The sequence below is a fragment of the Arabidopsis lyrata genome (genome assembly GCF_000004255.2).
Source record: "Arabidopsis lyrata subsp. lyrata unplaced genomic scaffold ARALYscaffold_4, whole genome shotgun sequence".
Lineage (NCBI taxonomy): Eukaryota > Viridiplantae > Streptophyta > Magnoliopsida > Brassicales > Brassicaceae > Arabidopsis > Arabidopsis lyrata.
The window spans coordinates 15,030,121-15,047,131 of record NW_003302552.1 but is presented as its reverse complement, the minus strand read 5'-3'; the positions used below and the strand labels follow the sequence as shown (position 1 = coordinate 15,047,131).

Sequence of the window (17,011 nt, the reverse complement as noted above, 5' to 3'; positions counted from 1 at the left end):
AATCTGTTTCCATTGGTGAGACCGGTTTAAGTATCATAAAAAAAAAAATTATTTGTAAAATCAAAAATAAATATATAAAAACATAAGATTACAACATGTAATATTACAATCCAAAAAAGCGTAGAATATATTTAAGCAAAAAAAATTAAAAAACATGATGATAAAGATAAATAAATCGCTGCGACTGATTTTTAAAATTTGTGTATTTGGTTATCAATTTTTTTTAATCTTCATTATCATATAAATAAATTTAAAAATCCAAATCCAAATCTAAAATAAAACAAAGTTATAAGTTATAAATCAAGTTACAAAGCAAACCGAAACAGAGTTATATAATTTTTGTTTATCCTTTTATGCTTTCCAGAGCCCTTGTTGTCTGTTTGTCTTAGACTTCAAACCAAATAAGCTGAGACAATCTAATCGACAAGGATCATAATCCCCTTTACTGTAATTTATCATATGTTAGTACTCTTATGATAAAAATTCCAACATATAGCAAGAATAATAGAGCTGAGAAAATAATTTCAGTGTACTCTAGTATCAAACAAGGGGGTCCTTATGAGTGATGACAATGTATGACCAAAAAAACTAAAGTGTTACAAGCAAGGAATATGATTCACGAGAGTTTTTAGTGCTTGACATAACTAAGAATAGTCGAAGCTGCTAAAATGCTTGGTGTATATCGATGAGATTCCAAACCAGTGCAATGAATGGAGTTTCCCATTCTGTCTTCTGACGGATGCAAGAGCTGTATCAACTTCTCGGCACCAACAACTTGTCTTTTTCTCATCTTTTCATCCAAGAGTAGTTTCCTACAATTTCAAACAATATCTCACATCATCATCATCATCATGCCCATTCTCAATTGTCGGATAACATAAACATAATTTGAGTCCACAAATACTCTAATTAAAGACCTTAAGACACCAACTGTCTTACTTATAGACCTTAAGCTATGAAGGCAATTAAAACCATTCCAACCCTAAATCATAACCTATCAGTAAGCTATGATACAAGAACTGTCTCCTAATTTTAGACAGAGTCTAGACAGAATCTTTACCCACTTAACTTCTCTAATTTGTCTCATGGTGACGAAGAATTATCTTCCACAACTCCTTAAATCCTACTCACTATTTGATTCTCATCCATCAGCCAACTAAAATTTGCATAAACCCAATCCGTTTTTCTCTTTGGCAATTTATCAAACACCTTGTGTGCGCTCAGCAAAAACCAGAAAACTTTGCAGCCATAAACCCATTCTTATCAAACCCAATCAAGCAAATCTATTTCTTGATTCCAATCCTATGAATCTAAACCAACAACCTTGTATTTCTCAAGCTATAACACGACGTCTCTCCATTTTTGTCTCGGATGAAAGAACATAAGATTACCGTGGAGGATGGAGAAGCTTGAAGTTCAGTCCATCATCGTTAAGCACAAGCTTGATGTTCTGCAATGTCTATAAGTGGTTCCAGACACGAGAACAACAAGACCTGTTGTGTCGAGATTCATGACGCCATTCTCACCGAGCAACAATAAACACGTTACCGATTCTCTCCTTGAAGCCTCTGGATTTTCTCTTGATTCATCAACATAGCTTCTTTTTCAACCCAGAACACGCTCTGATCTTTGCTGGTTTGATTTAACTCCTTCCAGAAGAACTCAAAATAGCTAGGCTATATGCACTCTCTTCTCACGCGATCGGCGGAGGCTAGGTTTCAGATCGCGTGAGAGGAGAGTTCAATCTCCAAAATGAATTTTTTTTTTCTCCTCCTTTTGGCAAAACGCAACAAATCAGAAGATGACACGTCTGGGTATCACAAGTATCAGTGGGCTCATGCCCATTTTAATTGTTTGCTCCATTAAAAATTAATTTTTGGGCTTATGATACCCTAAAAGTATCACCCATGTACATGGTCTTAGTATCATCGTTGACTCGTTGTGTTACCATATGAATTTAGATTCACATAATACATGTTGTTGACAAAACTGCATAAATATTGAAATTTGAGATTCTTTTATATTTTATATCAAGAAGTAGTTTTTTTGCATTCAGATTAGGACACTCGATTATGTGTGTATACGATCCGAGTTATCCAAAAAAATTAGTAAAAGTAATTGAATTTTTAATTTTGATCATAATAGTTTTATCCAAAATTTATCTAAAAATGACCTGTGATCAAACAAAATAGTGGGCATGTTCTATAAAAAAGGCGAATTTTGAGGGATCACTAGGATAAATAATGGACATTCTTTTAGCCATAGCAAACTCGCTAAGCTAGCAAGAGGGTTTAGCTAAAACCCACTCTCTCTGTGTTAAAATCACAGCACAGAGCCATCAAAATTTTCTCCGATAGAAGAAGATGGAGTGTGTAGTTCCATTCCGGCGATGCTTCTCTCTCAATCCGCCGGAGATACGCCACCGCATCTTTAACCACAGTCGCCGCCATCTCCATCTTTCTCTCTCCTCCTCCTCTTTCGCATCAGGTCGTCATTTCAATTTCCTCTTCTCTTCTTTGTTTCTTCTTAATCAATCAACCCAGCTTTATATCCTTACTCGCTCTTCGGTCAATTCCAGGGCTTTGGCCTGTCGCTGATAAGAAGTATCGATTACTTGGTCCACTAGCACAGAGGAGTTCCTTGCATAGCCGTTCGGGCTCTCTCAAGCACCTTCCTTTTTCCGTGGTTAGTTCTCGGAAATGAGTTCTTGTGGTTGCTTTTATTGATTTAATCTTTATTTGTATGTGACTCATGATGCTCCTATGGTGTGGAAGGTTTTGGATAAGGTTGCAGAAACAAATTTGTCTGTGGTTTCTAAGCTTGAATGTTCACCTATTGTTTTGGTGTTGTTGCAGAATTCGTCTGTGATTGGTAACTCGGAGGAAGAAGAGGAGGATGATGCGGACTGGGAGGCAGAATTTCTCGGGGAGATTGATCCGTTGGATATTCAACCTCCGAAGAAGAGGAAAAAGCAGAAGAATTCGAAAGTGCTTGAGGACACTGAAGGGATGGATTGGTGTGTAAGGGCGAGGAAAATTGCACTTAAATCGATTGAGGCCAGAGGGTTGTCTTCTAGAATGGCGGAGGTGATGCCATTGAAGAAGAAGAAAAAGAAAAAGAGCAAGAAAGTCATTGTAAAGAAAGAAAAGGTCAAAACTAAAAGTATTCTTGAAGAGGATTTTGATACCGAGGACGAAGATTTGGATTTTGAAGATGGATTGGTGGAGGATAAGATGGGGGATCTGCGGAAAAGAGTTAGCTCATTAGCTGGTGGAATGTTTGAGGAAAAGAAGGAGAAGATGAAGGAGCAATTAGCTCAGAGGCTATCCCAATTTTCAGGACCTTCTGATCGTATGAAGGAAATCAACCTGAACAAAGCCATAATAGAAGCACAAACTGCTGAAGAGGTATTGGAAGTAACATCTGAGACAATCATGGCTGTTGCCAAAGGTTTAAGTCCATCGCCTTTGTCTCCTCTAAACATTGCTACTGCACTCCACCGAATTGCCAAGAATATGGAGAAAGTCTCGATGATGAGAACTCGTAGGCTTGCATTTGCTCGGCAAAGAGAGATGTCAATGCTTGTTGCTCTTGCAATGACATGTCTACCAGAATGTTCAGCTCAAGGCATCTCAAATATTTCTTGGGCCTTGTCCAAAATCGGGGGTGAATTGCTTTATTTGACAGAGATGGATAGAGTTGCAGAAGTAGCCACATCAAAGGTTGGGGAATTCAATTCTCAGAATGTTGCCAACATTGCAGGGGCGTTTGCTTCCATGCGGCATTCTGCTCCAGAACTCTTTGCTGAGTTGTCAAAGAGGGCATCTACTATTATCATTACTTTTAAGGGCCAAGAGATTGCTCAACTATTGTGGTCATTCGCCTCACTTAATGAGCCAGCTGATCCTTTGCTTGAATCTTTGGATAGTGCTTTCAAAAGCAGTGACCAGTTCAAGTGTTATTTGACAAAAGAAATAACAAACTCTGATGAAGTAGTGGATGTTGAAGTAAGCGATGATGCTTCAGGATCTCCACCACTTAGCTTTAACAGGGACCAGCTTGGAAACATAGCATGGTCTTATGCTGTTCTTGGGCAAGTGGAGCGACCTTTCTTTGCCAATATATGGAATAGTTTAACCACCTTGGAGGAGCAAAGGCTTTCAGAACAGTATAGGGAGGATGTCATGTTTGCTTCTCAGGTGTTTCTTGTGAATCAGTGCTTGAAGCTTGAGTGCCCCCACCTTCAGTTGTCACTTTGTCATGGACTTGAAGAAAAAATAACCCGTGCAGGAAAAACCAAAAGGTTCAATCAGAAAATAAGCTCATCTTTTCAGAAAGAAGTTGGACGTCTTCTAATCAGTACAGGGCTTGATTGGGCTAAAGAACATGATGTGGATGGTTACACTGTGGATGTTGCTCTGGTCGATAAGAAAGTTGCTTTAGAAATCGATGGGCCAACTCATTTCTCAAGAAACTCCGGTCAGTGCATCACTCTGTTTCTGAATTTATCTTGGTGTCTGCTGCAGCCAACCCAGACTCAATGATCATTTCGACTCTTTTGTTCTGCAGGAATACCATTAGGGCATACAATGCTGAAGCGGCGATATGTTGCCGCTGCTGGATGGAAAGTAGTATCTTTGTCTCTTCAAGAGGTGGGTCTAAAACGTCGACGTATACACTGAACATGTGTTGACAATTTTTATTGATAATGTTTTCCCATCTCAATCACGAGTATACACTGAACATGTGTTGACTTTGTTTTTATTTCTTTTAGTGGGAAGAACATGAAGGCAGCCACGAACAGCTAGAATATTTGAGGGAGATTCTCAACGGCTGCATATAAAGAAGACAGTAACGAAACGTGTAACGTATTGTCATTTTAAGGTTGTTAATCAAGTGCTCTTTTCCCTTATGTATATAGCTAAGATTCTTATATTAGATTGATGATTTATGTTTAGAGCAATAAACATAATTGAAATCCATTTAAATTATACAGTCTTCATTACAAATTTCTGCCAAGATTGTGTTCACAGTTATTTCTTATGCAACAGGAATCTAGAAAACATACATAGAAGCAAACAATACATGTTGAAACACTAGTGCTTGATCTGGGACAACATGGTCCTGACATCTTTGCTGTTCGGCCTCTGTTTTGGATCATCCAAAGTACAGTAACAGGCGATCTTCAGAACCAGAAGCATTTGTTCATCGAATCCTTGTTCCATCAACTTCGGATCAATCGCAAGGCTAGGATTTTCCGATGTTATTATGTTCCTCATCCACTTTATCAGACTCATCTCGTCAGTATGCTGAAAAAACTCATCTGAAGGAAGCTTCCCAATTACCAGAATCCCAAGAATCACTCCAAAACTATAGATATCACATTTAGCTGTGAACTTGTGAGTTTGATAAAACTCTGGTGCTATGTATCCCACAGTACCTGCAACATTCGAGGTTGTAATATGTGTGACTGCATCTGGCATTACCTTTGCCAGTCCGAAATCTGAAATTCTGGCTTCCATGTCATCATCAAGAAGAACATTGGCTGGCTTTAAGTCTCTGTGAATGATTCGTGGGTTATGATCCATGTGAAGGTACTCAAGCCCTGCGGCTATACCTAAAGCAATCTTGTGCCTCGCTGGCCACATTAACTCTTGGTTTCCAGCTTGTACGTCAGTCAATATATCTTGCAAACTCCCCTTCTCCATGTACTCGTAAACGAGGTAGTGGCACTCGGGTCTTGACACATGTGCTAACAATGGGAGAAGATTCCGGTGCCGGATTTGGCCGACTGTGCTGATCTCGGATCTGATTTGCCTCATTTTCTTGTTCATAAACTTGGAATCTTCATCTGTTAGTTCGTCGGCGTCTTTAGGCGGCTGGATCACTTTCTTTACAGCGATGATCTTGCCGTTGCTTCCTGGTAGTTCAGCTTTGAAGACTTCTCCACAACCTCCTCTTCCTATGATCTCCAGAGAAGCTAACGCTTCTTCATTCTCCAAGAAAGCTAAATCTTCAGCTTTCTTGATCAATGGGCTGAATATGGAAGGACCTGATGGTTTTCCTGATCCTCTTATTGCTTGAATAATCAATTTGAACAACACCGAAAAGACAAACCCAGAGATTGTTCCGCCTATGGCTCCAACGACAAACCCTAAGATCCATGCCGCTACTTTCTTCTTCTTGCTCTTCTTCTTCTTCTTCAACTTCTCTGGTTTTGGAGCTCCCTTTGGAGCTTGTGATGTAGTGCTGTTGTTAGGTTTCTTCGTGGAATTTGAAGATGGAGTTTCAGCAAGAATGTGTCTTGTTTGGTGTGGAGATGTCTGAAGCTTGTTATTGCTCATAACCGGAACCGGACCTTCCAAATACCGGTTTCCGGAGAAATCAAAGAACCGGAGATTGTGGAACGACACACTTGGTTCCGGGATTTTGCCTGAGAAGAGATTGTTTGCAACAGAGAGATTCTCCAGGTTGCGTAGATTCTTCAAGAAATTCAAGTTCCCGGAGAATTTGTTCGAAGAAAGATCAAGGATTCGAAGACGGCTCAAACTAGAAAAGTTTCCCGGAATTTGACCTGAAAATCTATTTTTCCGAAGATCAAGAACTTCAAGTTGCTTACAGCTCAAGATATCCACCGGAACAGCGTTGGCCAACTGGTTATTAGACAAAGTAAGTTCCTTGAGCTCCGACAACATTCCAATCACCGGAGAGATAGTCCCCGTCAAGCTCATGGATCGGTAAACGAGCCTAGTGACACGGAGAACGTATTCTCCGGTGGTGGCAGAACGCCGTCTCTCGCAGAAAACTCCTCGGCGACCGCAAGGGTTGACATCACTGGATGAAGAACGTTGACTGTTGACTCCGAGCTCTGTTTCGATGATCTGAAGAGCTTTGAGATCTGATGAATCGAGATCGAGCCACTCAACGGAAGAGACGAATGAAGAGAGAAGAAGAAAGGAGAGAACGGCGAGGATGAGAGGCCGGAGAAAGAAGAGATGGGCGTTTCCCTTGGGAACAGCCATTTTAATTAGAGAAACTTTCTTCTTGTGGATGTTGTCGGAGTCTACACTCTGGCTATTTATGGTCAGCAACTGACACTAATCTATTGAAAAATCTTTACGTGTTTCGTGGGTTTTTTTTTTTCCTTCTAAAAATTTGTTTTAAAGTTACAAAATATATTTGAGCCAAAAAAATAAAATTACAAAATAAATTCACAAGTTATTTTTTTATTATGATTATACGTATAATTGTTAAATTTTAATTAACAGTTTGAAAAATATATGGTTTGTTCAAGGGATCAAAGCCCCGGCTTCATATGTAAACATAAATAAATGGTTGTTGGATATTGCAAGTAATTTGTAAACTTTATTTGATAAGTTTGATAGTAATGATATATTATTGAATTCTTACATAAGAGCTCATTATAAAATGTATGATATTTAGTTACTGAATTAACTAGATAAATTTTTAAAAAGGTTAAATCTTCTCTTAGTTATCAGTGGGTTTGTAGAAAAATTGAGTCTAAATTGAATTATTTTATATTCTAAATAAGAGTTATGTTTGTGGAAGTCCTCTTAGCTCATTGGTTGAACAAGGGTTAATTAATGCTTCTATACCCAGAGGTCTGGGGTTCGAGTCCCAGATACTGCGATTTATTAATAAATTTGCAGATTATTGGAGGCAAGTGTGCAGGACATCTCCAGCTATGTACAATTATAGCCGTTCGCCAGGATTCTACGCAAAGAGGGAAGTGTCAATCAAAAACATAAAGAAGGAGGTGAAGGAGGTGAGTATGAAGAAGAAGGTGAAGAAGGTGAAGAAGGTGTCGTCTGTCGTGAATCTAATAAGGGTCGGAAGGAATTGTCCGTTGTATAATCGTTTATGTAATAGTTCTCATAATTTACAATAAATAATAAATCCAGATATTAAAAAAAAAATAAGAGTTCTATTTTTCCAATTCCAGGAAATAGTATGGGAAAATAGTAAAGTAGAAAATGTGAATATAGAAAGTTGCAATATTGAATTATTGATATAACGAACATTGTTATAGACTTGACTATGTAAGCGTTGATAAGTCAAAGTCTACTCTGTGGGTTCCATAGTGAGCCACCGTTTCCTACACGTTAGAAAAAATTAAATGTTATGTTCCACACCTTTTATTTTCCAGTCACTTTCTTTAGCGTTTTCCGTCGATAAGTTCGTTGTCTGTATTAAGATTCCAAACTGGTGAGTGTGAAATAAGTCGAAATTGGCTCTTAACTTAATAAGAGTTAACTAGATGTCTAGATAGCTAACAAGAAGTGATTATATACTTGAGAATATATTAATAATAATAATAAAGAAGACTTTGCGCAAAGGTAAAAACAGAGCAAGTAATTTACGAATCAGTAAATGTCTTTTTTTTTTTGTCTCAAACAATAGAAAAAACACGTAACTAATGGTTCTCAATTTTCCAATAATAACGAAAAAACCATGTTGATTTTTTGATATGTGCGTGACAGACGCTTTGATTTTTGAGAGAGAATAAAAACGAACTGACAGACATTAAATGCTTAACATGTGAACTGACTCTAACCAAACTAACAATAATTGTTTGTTTCTCGAGTTAGAGCAATTTTAACACGCTACAAACATATATTACACGATTTTAATACTTATACACATGTAAACACATACATAGAACGTTAAAAGTTATTATAGTGTTAAGCTATTAGATCTATGTATACATGTAAATATATACATATATACACATATATATAATAGATAGTTATTAACATTTATATACAAGTAAACACATATATAGAACGTTATTAACATTAATGTAAGCACGTATATAGAACGTTATTAACAAGTAAAATACATTTATATATAAGTAAATACGTACATAGAGCGTTATTAACATTAAAATACATATAAGCACGTATATAGAACGTTATTAACATTTGTATATATATAAACACGTAGATAGAACGTTGTTAACATTTGTGTACATGCATGCACGCTACAAAGCCACCCATATTCGTATAGGAAGAAACAAAAAAAAACTTCGTCGGTTTACTGAGCGCGTGAGGCTAAATATGGAAAGAGGATGGGCTAATATTAGAATTGTTTTAGACCCCGACAAGATTTTATCAAAAACTAATTTCATCCCAGATCTTTACTTCTGAGCTAATTATCTCTAATAATAATGTGATTTTTCACCATCAAATAATAATTTTTTGAAAATTTGGTTTTATAACCAAGCTGAACCGGTGTTTGCCAGGTTGTGAAGCCTAGGATTCTTGATTTTTGTTTGTAATCCACTAGTATCCCACCATGATAATTTTAATAAAATCTAGAGATGACAAACAAGAAGAGAAAACCAAGCTGAACCGGTGCATCCCACTAAACCACTACATAATCGATATGGTTCAAGTTCCAACTTCCCGGTTCAAGCAAACCGGTTTGCCTTCGCCTTCTCATTCTCGACTTTTTTTTTACTTTGGGACTTTGGGACTCAAAGCGGCAGCAGAATCTTGTCGCAGAAGCGATTCGCAGACCTGTTTCAAAGGCAAGTGAGAGAGATTAAAAAATGGAGAATCGCGAAGATCTTAACTCGATTCTTTCTTACCTGCCACTTGTAATTCGTTCGTCGTCGCTGTATTGGCCACCGCGTGTGGTGGAGGCGTTAAAGGCAATGTCTGAAGGACCATCTCACAGCCGAGTTGACTCAGGAGAGGTTCTATGGCAAGCTATTTCCGATATGAGACGATCCTTATCCTTCTCAACTCTCGAGCCCTCTGCTTCTCATGGCTACGCTCTTCTCTTTGACGAAGTAATTATCTCTCCTTGAATTTGGTTCAAATCAAATTCTGGTGATGAATTGAGTAGTGAAATAAAGTGTTTTTCTTGATAATTATTGCAGTTGATTGATGAGAAAGAATCAAAGAGATGGTTCGATGAGATTATCCCAGCATTGGCGAGGTTACTCCTACAGTTTCCATCTTTATTGGAAGTGCATTTCCAAAATGCTGATAATTTCGTTAGTGGAATCAAAACAGGTCTCCGTTTGTTAGATTCCCAACAAGCTGGCATTGTTTTCCTTAGCCAGGTATTGATGCAAATTGCTATTTCCTACATTTGAGCTAAAAGGTTCTTTTTTTTTAGTCCTGACTCTTTGAGTGATTTTATGGGGAGGAAAAATAGGTCGAATATATGTGTTCTTACTGGATAATGACCTTGTGTTGTTGAAGATATAGTGTGTGTGTGTGTGTGTGTGTATGTATTTCTATGGATTGTTGCTTTTCTTACGTGTCCGTTCGAACTTCAATATTGCAGGAGTTGATTGGAGCTCTTCTTGCCTGCTCTTTCTTTTGTTTGTTTCCGGATGATAATAGAGGTGCAAAACACCTCCCAGTCATCAACTTTGATCATTTGTTTGCGTATGTGATCTCTCGCTTTGTCTTCTAAACCTTTCATAGTGATTATGCCTACATTAGTCTGGTCTGGAAGAAATGCCTAATGTTAAAATGTCAGTCATTTGGCTTAAGTCATAAATGATCAAGCAAGTATATGAAAGAAAGGGAACTTTTAATATGTATTTCCTGACTTTCACACTCGAGAGTCAGTCTCCATTTGGAGTTCACTAGTTAGACTTGGATTAGCATGTTGTGAGAAAAACCACATATTTTTATGATTCATTGGCTATCATGTGTCATGTGAAGATTTTAATTCTAAAAATTGTCTAGCGTGCATTGAGTAAGTTTCATTTGGATTCTTGGACTTCCAGTACCCACAGTCTGACATCAGAGTCTTACTTGCTTTTCAGGAGCCTTTATGAAAGTTATAGTCAAAGTCAAGAAAGCAAGATAAGATGTATTATGCATTACTTTGAAAGGTTTTGCTCCTGCGTGCCTATTGGTACTGTTTCATTTGAACGCAAGATTCTTCCAGCTGAATACCACAATTCCTCTACCGCTGCTCCCGACGCTGATTTCTGGAGCAAGTCTGACGTTTCTCTTTGTGCTTTTAAGGTGACAAATATTGGCTTGTGATTTCTGTACCTTGTACCATTAAATCTGCAAATGCTTGGACATTAATTTTTGCCGACAGCTTTATCGAATTATCGTTATAGGTTCACTCTTTTGGGTTAATTGAAGATCAACCTGACAATGCTCTGGAAGTGGACTTTGCGAACAAGTATCTCGGAGGTGGTTCCCTAAGTAGGGGGTGCGTACAGGTTTGATATTCATATTACTTTTTAGATTTCAGAAGCATACATGATTCTTGAGTTCATTTTGTTTTGGTCAAAAGATCTATTGTAAATCAATGGTTTAGGATTTTTTATTGACTTCCAATTGGATTCTTGTCCAGGAAGAGATACGCTTCATGATTAACCCTGAATTAATCGCTGGCATGCTTTTCTTGCCTCGCATGGATGACAATGAAGCTATAGAAATAGTTGGTGCGGAAAGATTTTCATGCTACACAGGGTGAGATTTGGTAGTTTTGGAGCATTGGTCTATGTTTACTTGATTTTGGCTGATAAGTGTATGTATTTTGATACTTCTACATACCAATAGGCTCGTTTCAGATCAGTTTGTACAAATCCTGATTGAGGCATGTTGAAAAATAGTAAAAGAAGTGTATATCTAAATTATTGCTTATATTGTAGATATGCTTCATAAATAAGGGTGATAATTATGTACTAGTGACTTAGAAATGGCCGATAGTTCGCATCTAAATTAAGTTTTGGATAAAGGTTAATTATTTACCTTTATTTTTATGAAAAAAAATTCTACCTAGGTATGCATCTTCGTTTCGGTTTGCTGGTGAGTACATTGACAAAAAGGCAATGGATCCTTTCAAAAGGCGAAGAACCAGAATTGTTGCAATTGATGCATTATGTGCCCCGAAGATGAGACACTTTAAAGATATATGCCTTTTACGGTATGTGAAACCTTCTTTTGGGGATTCATAGGTTCTTCAGACAATCCACTGCTTGTGTCAATATAACATTTTGGAGTCTTGCTTTTAAGTTCGTTCTATACTCTTCTATTCTCTTGAAAGCCAATGTCTCATTATCTCTCTCTCTTTATGTTTTTCTCCAGGGAAATTAATAAGGCACTATGTGGCTTTTTAAATTGTAGCAAGTCTTGGCAGCACCAGAATATATTCATAGATGAAGGAGATAAAGAAATTCAGCTTGCCAGAAACGACAGAGATTCTGGTCTTCTGCGTACAGAAACTACTGCGGTTGGAATCTTCGTACAAACCTTTAGTACCTTTTATCATGTGTAGCCAATTTGAATTTAGCTTTTGAAAAATAATATTTCAAACTTATGTTGTTGTTCTCTACTGTTTCCGATGCAGTTACACGGAACTCCACTAAATGATGTCGAGATTAATAGAGAAAAGCCTGCTAACAATCTTATCAGAGATTTTTATGTGGAAGGAGTTCATTGCGAGGATAATGAAGATGATGGTGTCGCGACAGGGAATTGGGGATGCGGTGTTTTTGGAGGAGACCCAGAGCTTAAGGCTACGATCCAATGGCTTGCTGCTTCCCAGGTGATTTTATACATTATCAGCTAAAAAAACTGAAATTATTATTTTCTTGGAGTATAAGTGCCAATAGGCCATAAGAATAAAAACATAAAGATCTTCTGTCTATGAAACCACAGACTTAGTCTGTTTTTTGACTGTAAGAAACACTCCATTGTCACTGTTGACTTAATTTTTCTAGAATGAACCAAAGCTTCGGTTTGGATGATGAGATATATAGCAGTTTCATTTGGCGCTTTTTTCTTAACTTGGTCATGGCTATTTTCCAGACTCGAAGACCATTTATATCATATTACACCTTTGGAGTAGAGGCACTCCAACACCTAGATCAGGTAACCTATATATCTTCCTCTTTAAAACTTCACAATTCTAGAACCTCTCTTTCAGTTTCTTCTTTTTCTCTTCTCTGATTTTAAAACTGGCATTTTACTTAGAATTGGGTTTCTAGTAAGCGGATAGAGCATCCAGGGTATTGTACTTTTGAGGTCGTGTGTGGACATAAACTTGATTTTGCAACTGATACATACTCTTACAAGGACAGGTTACCAAGTGGATTATTTCACATAAATGGACTGTTGGAGATCTGTGGAACATGATGCTTGAATATTCTGCTCAAAGGCTCTACAAGCAAACCAATCTTGGCTTCTTTTCGTGGCTGCTTCCATCTCTAGCTACCACCAACAAAGCTGTCCAGCCTCCTTGACTCTGAAAATTCGCCTTTATTAACTTGTTTGATGCATTATCATGCTGTATCTATGCATTTTCCCACATAGATATGTAAAAAGTGATTATTTTCGTCTTACAAGCTTGAATCAGTTGTAATTTCACCGGTTCTTGACCTCAAGCATAATTCGTTTAGTGAGCTTGGCATGCTGATTTATGGTTTTGGTGAAATGTTTGAATCAGTCTATGTTTAAATGAAACAAGTTCTTTTTGTATTATCAGTTGAAATTACAGGGTTATTGCTGGAATCTTCCGGGAAAAGTGTATGGTTAGCAACATTATGTTGACAGAGAAAATGAATTTGACTAGGTCTCTCTGGAAAACGTGTTCCTCTGTTTGACTTTGGTGCCATCTGTTATAAAGAAAAATCAAATGGGTTTCTTTTTCCTTAAGCTACTATAGTCAACGAAGTCAAGTCACATAGAGATTCAACATCAAATGTCCATTTCTTTTCCTTAATCATTTGCAAACTTTCATCTCCTCCTTTTCAAATCTCTTTCAGGAAATAAGGATGGAACAGAGGACAGATCTTAGGTCAATTCTTCAGTATTTGCCTCTTGTGGCTCAGTCTTCATCGCTAGTTTGGCCACCTTCTGTTGAAGAAGAGCTCCAAACAATGTCTAGAGGACCGAGTGAGTCAATGGTTAACTCAGGGGAGGCTCTTGCCTTGCATATCACGGATATTCAAAAATCCCTCTCCTTGAATGCATCTGATCTCGCACCTTATGCGTTACAAGGGTATGCTCTTTTCTTTGACAAGGTAACAATTCTTCTGTCCTTTCGTCTACTTTCTTAGTTGTTTGTGTTATTTTGTTCATTGGTGGACAATTGGCATGGAGCATTAAGAATTTTTTTTTTTTTTGTGATGCAGAAAATTTCCAGAGAAGAGTCGGCCAACTTTTTTGGTGAGGTGGTTCCTGCCTTGTGCAGATTACTTCTCCAGTTACCTTCCCTGTTAGAAAAGCACTATCAGAAGGCAGATCATGTTCTTGATGGAGTTACGTCGGGGCTTCGCCTATTAGGCCCTCAAGAAGCTGGAATTGTGTTACTTAGCCAGGTATATATACTCTTTGAGTCCAAACAAACAAACAAAAACATGTGTTGTCTTGCATTGAATGAAAGTTGATATAGTACCTTTCTACTACTCTTTAAAAGTGAATTTTCAACCAAGCTTCGTTCCTCTATTATTCTACTTTTTCACCCCTTAATATATTTGCTACCTTGTGCAGGAGTTAATTGCAGCTCTTCTTGCATGTTCCTTCTTTTGTTTGTTCCCTGAAGTTGACAGACGCTTAAATAAACTTCAAGGAATCAACTTTGATAGATTGTTTTCGTATGTGGCTTCATCATATTTCTTACAAGTTAAACCATATACAGTATGCCCCAAATTCACAAATCTTTCTTATGTTTTTTTAAGGTTTCCATATATGCGTGACTGCACAAAGCAAGAAAACAAAATAAAGTGCCTTATCCATTACTTTAGAAGAATATGTCGATGTATGCCCACCGGCTTTGTTTCATTTGAGAGGAAAATTCTTCCACTGGAATACCTTCCTCACTTTGTTTCTTATCCTGGGGCTGATTCATGGGCTAATTCTGTCACCCCACTTTGCTCTATTGAGGTATACATATAAACACTCCTAATTAAGCCTTCTTTTGAATCCATTTCTTTGGGATGATTCATGAGTATGCTTTAGGTTATTCTCCTCTTGATCCATTCTTTTTATTGGAGTAGGTTCACACCTCGGGAGCTATAGAAGATCAACCCGGTGAAGCTCTTGAAGTGGATTTTGCAGATGAATTTTTTGGAGGCCTTACTCTAAGTTATGATACTCTACAGGTTTGACTCATACTTCCTTTTTTTCCAACTCTTCCTGCAAACTCTATTATCTCATCCACTAAATCGGGTTCCAAGTTTTTCTTACATGATAATTTGTGGAACATGTCAAAACTTCTACCTATGTAGGAAGAAATAAGGTTCGTGATCAACCCGGAACTTATCGCTGGCATGATCTTTTTGCCTCGTATGGATGCAAATGAAGCGATTGAGATTGTTGGTGTTGAAAGATTTTCGCGTTATACAGGGTAAGTACCAGTGAATTGAAGTAGATGTTAAGCTTATTAGTGTTCACAAAATCCAACACATAGTGGTGCCATTCAGGTATGGGCCTTCGTTCCAATATGCTGGCGATTACACAGACAAGAAGGATTTAGACATTTTCAAGAGGCGAAAAACGAGAGTCATAGCTATAGATGCCATGCCTGGCCCAGGAATGGGACAGTACAAACTTGATGCCCTCATTCGGTAATCAAAACTTTGCCTTTCAGCCAGTTTCTCATTCTTTCTTTTTAGTTTGTGAATTACTCAATTGCTCCTTTTGTTTCTATAGAGAGGTTAACAAGGCTTTTAGCGGATACATGCATCAATGTAAATATAAAATCGATGTTATGCATCAGCCTGAGGCATTATCTTCTGTAAGACCATAATTTTGCTCCACACATGAATTTAGCATACATGTTAAGCTTCTTTTTTTTCTTGACTAGACCAAGATTAAATTTGTTTTCGCATAGCAGCATGTTCCTCTTACATCAGATTCTGCGAGCCAAGTTATAGAAAGCTCTGATAGATGGTGTATTGATCATGAAGAGAAGAAGATTGGTGTAGCTACAGGGAACTGGGGATGCGGTGTGTTTGGAGGTGATCCAGAACTGAAGATCATGCTTCAGTGGCTTGCCATTTCACAGGCATGCATGCTTCTCTGTTTTCATCAATTTATCTTGCAAAACATAATTATCATTCCATTAACTGAGAAAACACTCTCGATCTACTTTCTCTAGTCAGGAAGACCCTTCATGTCATACTACACCTTTGGCCTCCAAGCCCTGCAAAATCTCAATCAGGTTATTAGAATTCTAAATACATTAAACAATGAAACTACTATTTCTCCCATTACAAGACCTTAGTAAAACATGCTATATATATGTTTTCAGGTGATCGAAAGGGTCGCTTTGCAAGAAATGACTGTAGGAGACCTATGGAAAAAGCTAGTTGAGTATTCTTCAGAGAGGCTCAGCAGAAGAACATGGCTTGGCTTCTTCTCGTGGCTCATGACCTCACTGTCTACCTAGAGGAAAAATTGAGTCAGAGTTATATTATTTTCTGAATTATGTGTAATGTATTATCCATGTCTCTGTCTGTATCTGACATCTGAAATTTAGCTAAAAGCGTTGGATTGCTAATCCATTGTGGTGAAGTCTAATAATACCCATTGAATAAAGTCTTTATGTGATGGTTAGTTCTGATCTTACGAGGATTATTTATCTTACGAAATAAAGGCAAGTGGGAAATAAAAATTAAACAAACATCATCCTTTATATTTTTCACAAAATTGTCTTCTTTATTAAAAAGCAAAATATTTTACAAGACTTCAAATAACAGAGGATACAAAGCTCAAACCGGTTATACAAATCCGGCATCAGAGACAACTGGAAAACAACTACATGCTATGATTATGAAAATTCTACAACTTCCCCTCATTGATGCTCTTCAAAGATTTGAAAGACTGAAAGTGCCAAGGAATTTATAAAATCTATTTCAAATCTTGTTTTTTCGAGGCTCCGTCATGCCAATTTCATGAAGCATTTTGTATCATTGTCAAAGTCTAACTATTACCAAAGACAATGTATTCTGAATAACACTAAAACCATTAATAAAATACTACCACTCAGAATACAATGTCTAAAA

The 17,011-nt window shown here is 37.5% G+C and overlaps 4 protein-coding genes and 1 long non-coding RNA gene across 6 annotated transcripts; 3 read left to right on the top strand and 2 right to left on the bottom strand.

The window, feature by feature from the left end:
* Positions 1-255: 255 nt before the first annotated feature.
* On the bottom strand, positions 256-1,791 carry LOC9317271. The gene is made up of 2 exons (XR_002332408.1): positions 1,392-1,791; positions 256-812 (listed from the first exon to the last, which is right to left on the bottom strand). It is a non-coding gene; the product is annotated as an uncharacterized LOC9317271 (long non-coding RNA).
* A 416-nt stretch (positions 1,792-2,207) lies between these two features.
* On the top strand, positions 2,208-5,012 carry LOC9315415 (RAP domain-containing protein, chloroplastic). Its single transcript, XM_002881157.2, has 5 exons — positions 2,208-2,487; positions 2,579-2,685; positions 2,856-4,479; positions 4,570-4,652; positions 4,775-5,012. Exons 1-5 carry the CDS (start codon positions 2,364-2,366, stop codon positions 4,841-4,843), a joined length of 2,007 nt encoding a protein of 668 aa, XP_002881203.1. The 5' UTR covers positions 2,208-2,363; the 3' UTR covers positions 4,844-5,012.
* LOC9317270 (leucine-rich repeat receptor-like serine/threonine/tyrosine-protein kinase SOBIR1) lies at positions 4,970-7,067 on the bottom strand. The gene has a single exon (XM_002879301.2). The coding sequence runs from the start codon at positions 7,020-7,022 to the stop codon at positions 5,097-5,099; it is 1,926 nt and encodes a 641-aa protein (XP_002879347.1). The 5' UTR covers positions 7,023-7,067; the 3' UTR covers positions 4,970-5,096.
* Positions 7,068-9,473: 2,406 nt separating this feature from the next.
* LOC9317269 (poly(ADP-ribose) glycohydrolase 1) lies at positions 9,474-13,427 on the top strand. Its single transcript, XM_002881156.2, has 11 exons — positions 9,474-9,814; positions 9,905-10,090; positions 10,318-10,421; positions 10,808-11,012; positions 11,114-11,218; positions 11,353-11,471; positions 11,785-11,928; positions 12,090-12,234; positions 12,352-12,549; positions 12,813-12,875; positions 13,085-13,427. The coding sequence occupies exons 1-11, from the start codon at positions 9,572-9,574 to the stop codon at positions 13,244-13,246; spliced, it is 1,674 nt and encodes a 557-aa protein (XP_002881202.1). The 5' UTR covers positions 9,474-9,571; the 3' UTR covers positions 13,247-13,427.
* A 138-nt stretch (positions 13,428-13,565) lies between these two features.
* LOC9315414 (probable poly(ADP-ribose) glycohydrolase 2) lies at positions 13,566-16,572 on the top strand. 2 transcript variants are annotated; one of them, XM_002881155.2, is made up of 11 exons: positions 13,566-14,026; positions 14,138-14,323; positions 14,496-14,599; positions 14,684-14,888; positions 15,002-15,106; positions 15,233-15,351; positions 15,428-15,571; positions 15,657-15,741; positions 15,841-16,011; positions 16,105-16,167; positions 16,258-16,572. In XM_002881155.2, the coding sequence occupies exons 1-11, from the start codon at positions 13,778-13,780 to the stop codon at positions 16,393-16,395; spliced, it is 1,569 nt and encodes a 522-aa protein (XP_002881201.1). In that variant the 5' UTR covers positions 13,566-13,777; the 3' UTR covers positions 16,396-16,572. The 2 variants fall into 2 exon arrangements, with proteins under 2 accessions (XP_002881201.1, XP_020884470.1); XM_021028811.1 differs by having other exon boundaries at positions 15,838-16,011.
* The last annotated feature ends 439 nt before the right edge of the window (positions 16,573-17,011 follow it).